Here is a 7,013-nt window from a genome sequence, read left to right on the forward strand (position 1 = left end):
GGCTTCATACTTCTACATTGATGTGCCATATTTTAGCATGTGAACCAAATGAACTTACCACCTAAATGTCACAAAGTCATTTAAGTAACTAATCATGAGGACTCAGGACCACTGTAAAGTAGTGGATGGAGTTAAAATGTCAGGTACAAAATTGCTATTCAGAGGGTGTTCATCGGCAACTATTCCCTAGGTGCAGGTGCAGGCAATATATAACACACGATTTCCAACACAAATCACAGGAAAACGAAGATAGCCATGCAAAAGTCACATACCCAACCTTCCATCTTCGTCATGGCATCCTCCAAACCACATTCACCAACGCCTCACCCATCTGGCTGCACCTGCACATTCACAAAATAAGATTTGACCCATATAATGCACAAGTGATGACTTGGTTACAACACTACATTAGCAAGCCCATCCACAAACCTGCTCTCCTTGACAAGATGCGGAATCTAAACGCATGTGAACTTGCCTTCTTTGGAAGCCTCGGTCTTCTCGGCCTTAGGTTGTAGCGCGGACCTTCCGGAGGTGAGCACGAGGAGGAGGACGAAAGTGCTAGTGTTGGGAACGAGGAGCAGCACTAGATGGATACGAGGTTCCTAGAGTGGACAGGACAACATTGTGAGCAACTAAGAAGTGTAGTAGCAATTAGGGACGGCGATTGCAAACAAATCTAAACCTAGACTAACCGGAGTCGTAAGAACAGCGGGAAGGGTGCGCTTAAAACGGTTACGTACCGGATCTGGCGAAATCGACGGCCGATGACGGGTCCAATGAGGCGACGAGGACGTGAACAACCAAATCGGATTTCAAATCAGACGGATCCCGGACGCGCAGGGATCCTGTTGAAATGAAAGCGGGATGTCAGAGGTCTTTGACGGCCAGATCCGAAGGGGGGAGGGACGGAAAAGGCGACGACGACGAGGAAATACCTCGGAGAAACTGGCGACGCCGCCAATCGACGACGGATCGACGGCGGGGACAGGCGACGGGTCGAGGGGGGGGGGCAGCGTGGATCCCATCGTTTGCGGTCGATTGACGGCCGGAGGGTGTCCGGTTTGGGAGGTGGAGGCGTTGGGGCTGGCGGGGAGCGGCGGTCGGAGACGCGCAGCGCCGCAAGGAGTGGAACCCTCCCCGGGCGAGCGAATGGGAGAGAGGGAGACGACACAGCGCCGTCGGGGGCTTGTATACTAGCCGAACGATGTTTATTTGTTGGAGCATTTGTAGGGGCGGTCGGTTATTGTGCCGCCCCTATAAATCTCAACACCGGGGGCGGTTGGTGAGTGAGTCGCCCCAACAAATCCGACCCATTTGTAGGGGCGGCTCATATCACTAGCCGCCCCTGCTGTTCTATTTGTAGGGGCGGCTGGTCTCATGGCTCCCAAGCACATCATTGTAGGGGTGACTCCATCACTAGCCGCCCCTACAAAAAAATTTATCTTGTTGCTACAAACCGTTTTTCACGTAGTGAACATATATACATTCTGCACTGTGTTCATCCTTAGAGCTTGCAACGGTTAGCATGAATGGATGATCATACCTCTCCTACTCACAAAGTGTTAGACATAAAGCATAATAGAAAGCAGAGACAATTGTCTAGGCTTGCATGCATTATTTGGATAGACATTTGTGTAGAAGCTGAGTGTAGGCTATTTGGCGTTGTTGTTAGCGCACATGCAACAACCAACACTCCATCTTCCCCATGTGTGACACAGACTCAATTAGCATACCCGACCTCGTTGTTCACAATCACAGTTGCTCCACTCTATGCATGCCTGCGCATCTAATGCTTGGCATGTAGACTCACTAATCAGTTAGCACTTCCTGTGTACATGTATAAATGTGTCATTGGTCTACTCTTCAAGTTCCCACTCTATTTGTTGTATCAATGATCAAACAATCTAACCTGCTCAATCCATTCGTGTCTGCTTTTGCTTCCACCACAAACAAACCTCCATGGCCTCCCCATGCCAGCTCTTCTACCTCCTCTAAATCAACTATATAAGACTACATTATTAGTCATATATATCAACTATATAAATCATAAATTAATAATCATAATTAAAGCTAATGCTTCTCCACAAAAGGAAAACAAAAAGTTTCAAAGTAAACATAAGGCATATAAATAATCAGATATAAGTATGCTCATTTTCTGTATAAAAATGTATAACTACAATCACATTCATAATATTGGTTTTCTAACTATAGATGATTATATTTTTTTAGAGAAAACATAGGCCGAAGTCTGACTCCAAGGACCTAGCTAGTCAAAACAAAATAAATTAAGTGGAGACAATACTATAGAACAATTGCAGCAGAAAGCCGAGTAGCCTTTACGGGACCTAGTCATATATAGAGCATATTGACACAAAAATATATATCCTCCCCTTAATAAATAACTATTTATATTAGCTTCCACTTCGAGTACAACTACAACAACATTTCGTCTGTTATTTAGCTGTTTATTTGATTATTTGTTATGGCCAAGAGCTACAAACTAGTAATATTTACTTAGTTGTGTGATGGTACTTAGCATATATTCATATGTGGCCATTGAGTGAAGGCCAAGCCAAGAGAACTGTAGTACATGTACTATGAGTAGTGTCAGTCGAACAAATCAATTAGTTTGGCAAGAATATTATGGGTGGAGACAAGTAGAGTGAAGGCTGGAGAGCAACCGGTCATGCTGCTCATCAGATAGAGAACTAATAACAAACTGTACTGCGAGAAATGAATGTTGAAACCGGTGGGGATGAAATGAATGACAACGCTCACTAGCGACTCACTTTCGATTTTCTTCCCTTTGACTAGTAATAAACCTGATCATGGGCCTCCCAACTTAGATTTTGATGCAAAACTTTTTCCCAGGTCTGTTCGCTCGGTCATCTCTAGTTAACTTATTCTGGAAAACATAAGCACACAAATTTCTCTAAAATTATGGAAGAAGTTCTAAAACAGATGTATATTTTTCAGGCCCTACACTTCAATTACTGAATGTGGGTACTTTTTTTTGGAACTTGGTAGTATTTTCTTCGAGTGTTCACACAATCGACTTAAACCTGAGAAATGTATAACAGAATGCAATCACCACCTGAGTATAGGCACACAAAATCACCGATCTCAAGCTGAAACAATCAACCATCATAATATAATAAGGTTCATATATTTGCATTCAACGATTATTCATTCTAGGCAGACTTCATGGTTACAACGTAACAAAGCCTAACAAAATACTTAAACGATCATTCAATCCTAGTAGATGTTCCAACATAACAAGCCCCATCATAATAATCAGCAATGAGGGTAATACCAACGTGAAACTATCGACCATGTAACCTTCACACACATCTTAATGGAACCACAGGTTATTTCTTTTTCTTCTCCACCAATGACTCCTGGAGTAAATCTAATGGTCGTGCTTTTAGTTTTACCATCACCAGTCCGGGCAACAATAGTAAATATCAGCTTCTCCCTCATACTGACAGCTACCACGTTTCGCAACAGTTGGATAACTCCCTTTCCATTGTCAGTCATTGCTTCAGCCATTTTGCTATCATGAAGCACAATGCTATCCCGGATACCAGTGGTGCAAGCAGTGATTTCTCCGTAAAATCTTCCTTGCAGAACTTCAATAGCAAAAGTTGCCTCGACTGCATTTTGGACTACTGCATATGTAATCATCACCTTACTGAGTTTAGTGTCCAGGGTTTCCCTTTCAACCTCCATTTCTTGCCACGATCTATAATTTAAGCCATCCAATGCCATGTAACCTTTACTTAGTTGCTTGTTCTTCTGCCTTCCAACACACTTGATCTTCAAATCAAACTCAAAATACAAATAATATTTTAGCGCGAGTCCTCGTTTTGGGCCAGTCAGAATCAATGATTCATCCTGCGAAATGGTTCGGAATTCGGATGATAAGGCAGTGGTATCTTTGTCTGAATATATTTTGCTGCAATAAAAGTACAAGAAATTCCAACCACACAGCATGCTACTACCATGATGAAATCTTTAGAGATTCAATCCTATTAGTGTGCAAGCACTTACTAGAAGTATTTATCAGGATAGGTCTAAAAATCACAGTATCATGAATACTGAACTCCCAAGCAGGATAGGTCTCAAACGTCAGTTTTACTCTCTTTCATACCCATTTTAAGACCACACACTCAAATTATCAAACGATTGGATCCATGTGTATTTACATACTTAACTCCATAAAGGGAGTTGCTTCAGCTAGCACTATTGCTACTAACATAAAACTACAGTTCCACTTTATGCAACAAAGAAATAATAAACTCCACATTTTTTACGTTCTAATGATTGATAAATTATATGAACGTTTTCAGTTTTAGAAATCATACGAATCCATCCAAAAAGAGAAAAATAGCACACACCACGAAGTATTCACCTAGGGGATTGCAGGTGTTTACTGATAACCACAGCTACATTGCTGATCAATAGACATTGAGTACAGCTCAGTATGTGCTTTGGTCACAACAACAACCAAAAACTTATTTGACACCCAAGGTCATACAATCTTTAAGTTAGCCCACACAATATGCATAGACGAGCATCTGATTTACCTTGGACAAGATGAGTTGGCAATGATCTCTATCTCGGCAGAAGAGATAAACACACTTGAGATCGATGTTGTCTCTGGCAATTACGGTGCCATAGACTTCGATCGGAAAGCCAACATCAGAGGAGACTATCTTTACGGAGAAGACGTTTGCAGAGCGGTCTGGAACAAACCGCATATTGCCATCCTTGCTATTAACATCCGAGAAGGAGGTTATATCGATGGAGTGGAGATTTGCAGAGTCACTGGCAATGAACTTCTTCTCACCATCTGAAGCTACAGTGCCATGTACATAGATCAATGCCTCAGTGTCTCTCATTGGACCAAGTGGCGCTGCAGTGCAAGAAAAGAAAAGCTTTAGACTTAGATTGATGCATGTCAGTTTTGGATGAAACCTAGTAGGTGTACAGTTGCTGAAACATAGATGCATTGTTTGTGGACGAGATGAACAAAGACCCTGTAAGTAGATGAAGACTACAATCAAATAAACGAAAAAAAGAGGTTGTGCAGATACAATCAATAAGGTTGTGCAGGCACATTACAATCAAATTTTCAGCATGCACTCGAATAGCTTAGTGATGGAGTGTGTAGATAGACAATTAGTTAAACAATCAAATAAGCTTATATGGATGGCAAACAGCAAACAATACGGAGTTAGTAGAATCGTCAAATCTAAAACGGTGGGTAACAAAATGAAGTTACTTACACTCCTCGTCGTGGTTGAATGTGGCGATGTCGTCGACGTGTTCAACTCGGGAGTAGTAGGTGCTCCCAGTCTTCGGATCGTACTCGCGGATCCGATCCAAGGCGGCCTCGCGGGCTCTGCACAGCTTCCTGTTGTGGGCCGCCTGCTGTTCTCTCTGCATCCGCCTCCCGTGCTCGGCCACCGTTGCTGCCTCGTCGAAGAAGAGAGGTTCCAGATCTGCCCACCCGTCGTCCCTGCTCCCAGCGCCTTGCTCGCGGTTGTTGGCTTTCCGCCTCCGCTCTGCCCACCCAGCGCCTTGCTCGCGGTGGTCCTCGACGGCCATGTTGGCTTTCCGCCACCGCCCACGCAGCTTCTTCAAGCGCGCATCCTTGCGCGCCTTCTCCTTCTCCTTCCTCCTCCTCTCCGCGGCAGTAAGACCGCGAACCGTCCCCGCCTTATCGAGGCAGAGACGTGCAAAGCTTGCGCAGTCGTCATCACACGCCGCGGAGGAGAGACAGCCTAATCCCGCCTCGCCGTCCGCCGCCATGAACGCACAAGGTAAAGGGGAACCTATCGGGTCCGATTTGGTCTGATCGAGTTGCTAGGGCTCTCCTTTCCTCTTGTTATATACGGCCGAGCAAGAGAAATTACATGTGTCATCCGCTATGGACGCCCAGCCCAGTCCAGCGTTTGGTAACAAGTTTATTTATTCTAGGACTCCCTCAATTATCACAATCGTCCAACTTTTCTCTTTAAAAAACTAAAAAACAATTTTTTTAACTTCCTTCAACTTTTAAAATCGTTTATTTTCATAATTTGTGTCAGGTAAGCTGAGGCGTGCAATTAAGGGACGGGGGCAAAACGTGGACAGTCAACAGAGGAAAGTCAAGCAGGAAACTTTGAGAAAGATTTCCATTCTTGACGAAATTAATGATTACAGAGAACTTTTCAAATCTTGTCAGATGAAGAGATGCAATGGCAAAGAAGGGGTGGTGAAAAATGGCTGCTGGCAGGGGATGCCAATACCAGTTATTTCCACAAGTGTGCGAACGGGAGAAGAAGGAAAATGCAGATTTCAATGCTCGAGGTAGATGGTCAAGAGATGTTGGATTCCCAGATTCTTAGAGATCATATCACTGGTTATTATAAACAGTTGTTTGGCATGGAAGAGGTGGCTGATATGCATCTGAATATGGATCTGTGGCCTAGCAGTCAATAGATTCAACAGTCGGACAATGAGTTCTTAACAAAGCCTTTCTCTCTAGTTGAACTAGACATTGTCATAACGGAAATGAAGAGCAATACTGCTCTTGGGCCAGATGGGTTCTTAGTGGAATTTTACAAAGCTTTTTGGCCACTTATAAGAGAAGATATCAAAGAAATGTTGGACAAACTATATGAGGGACAGCTAGAGTTATGGAGATTGAACTATGGTGTGATTATTCTGCTGCCAAAGTTCAAACCAGCTACCACCATTAAGCAATTCAGACCCATCTGTCTCCTGAATGTGATAAACAAAATTATTACCAAGACTTTGACTCTGAGGTTGACAGAAGTGGTAGGAAAGGTTATCAGTCCATATCAAACGACACTTATCCCTTGAAGAAACATTCTTGAAGGGGTGGTTATACTCCAAGAAGTTTTACATGAGTTGAGAGTTACAAAGTCACCTGGGCTAATCACGAAATTAGATTTTGAGAAGGCATATGATAAGGTTAATTGGAATTTCCTAGAGGAGGTTCTTAG

General features: G+C 43.4%; 1 protein-coding gene across 1 annotated transcript; it reads right to left on the minus strand.

Moving 5' to 3' along the window:
* Positions 1-3,190: 3,190 nt before the first annotated feature.
* On the minus strand, positions 3,191-5,836 carry LOC136514300 (uncharacterized). The gene is made up of 3 exons (XM_066508287.1): positions 5,289-5,836; positions 4,587-4,915; positions 3,191-3,894 (listed from the first exon to the last, which is right to left on the minus strand). The coding sequence occupies exons 1-3, from the start codon at positions 5,812-5,814 to the stop codon at positions 3,295-3,297; spliced, it is 1,455 nt and encodes a 484-aa protein (XP_066364384.1). The 5' UTR covers positions 5,815-5,836; the 3' UTR covers positions 3,191-3,294.
* Positions 5,837-7,013: the final 1,177 nt, after the last annotated feature.

This window comes from Miscanthus floridulus, chromosome 16, assembly GCF_019320115.1.
Source record: "Miscanthus floridulus cultivar M001 chromosome 16, ASM1932011v1, whole genome shotgun sequence".
Taxonomy (NCBI): domain Eukaryota; kingdom Viridiplantae; phylum Streptophyta; class Magnoliopsida; order Poales; family Poaceae; genus Miscanthus; species Miscanthus floridulus.

Excerpts from the sequence above, each read along its gene's own strand:
- LOC136514300 (XM_066508287.1), bottom strand. The coding sequence starts at position 5,814 with ATGGCGGCGGACGGCGAGGCGGGATTAGGCTGTCTCTCCTCCGCGGCG. Across the intron at positions 4,916-5,288 it reads ATTCAACCACGACGAGGAGT|CGCCACTTGGTCCAATGAGA; the intron begins GTAAGTAACTTC and ends CTTGCACTGCAG. Across the intron at positions 3,895-4,586 it reads GCCAACTCATCTTGTCCAAG|GATGAATCATTGATTCTGAC; the intron begins GTAAATCAGATG and ends ACCATTTCGCAG.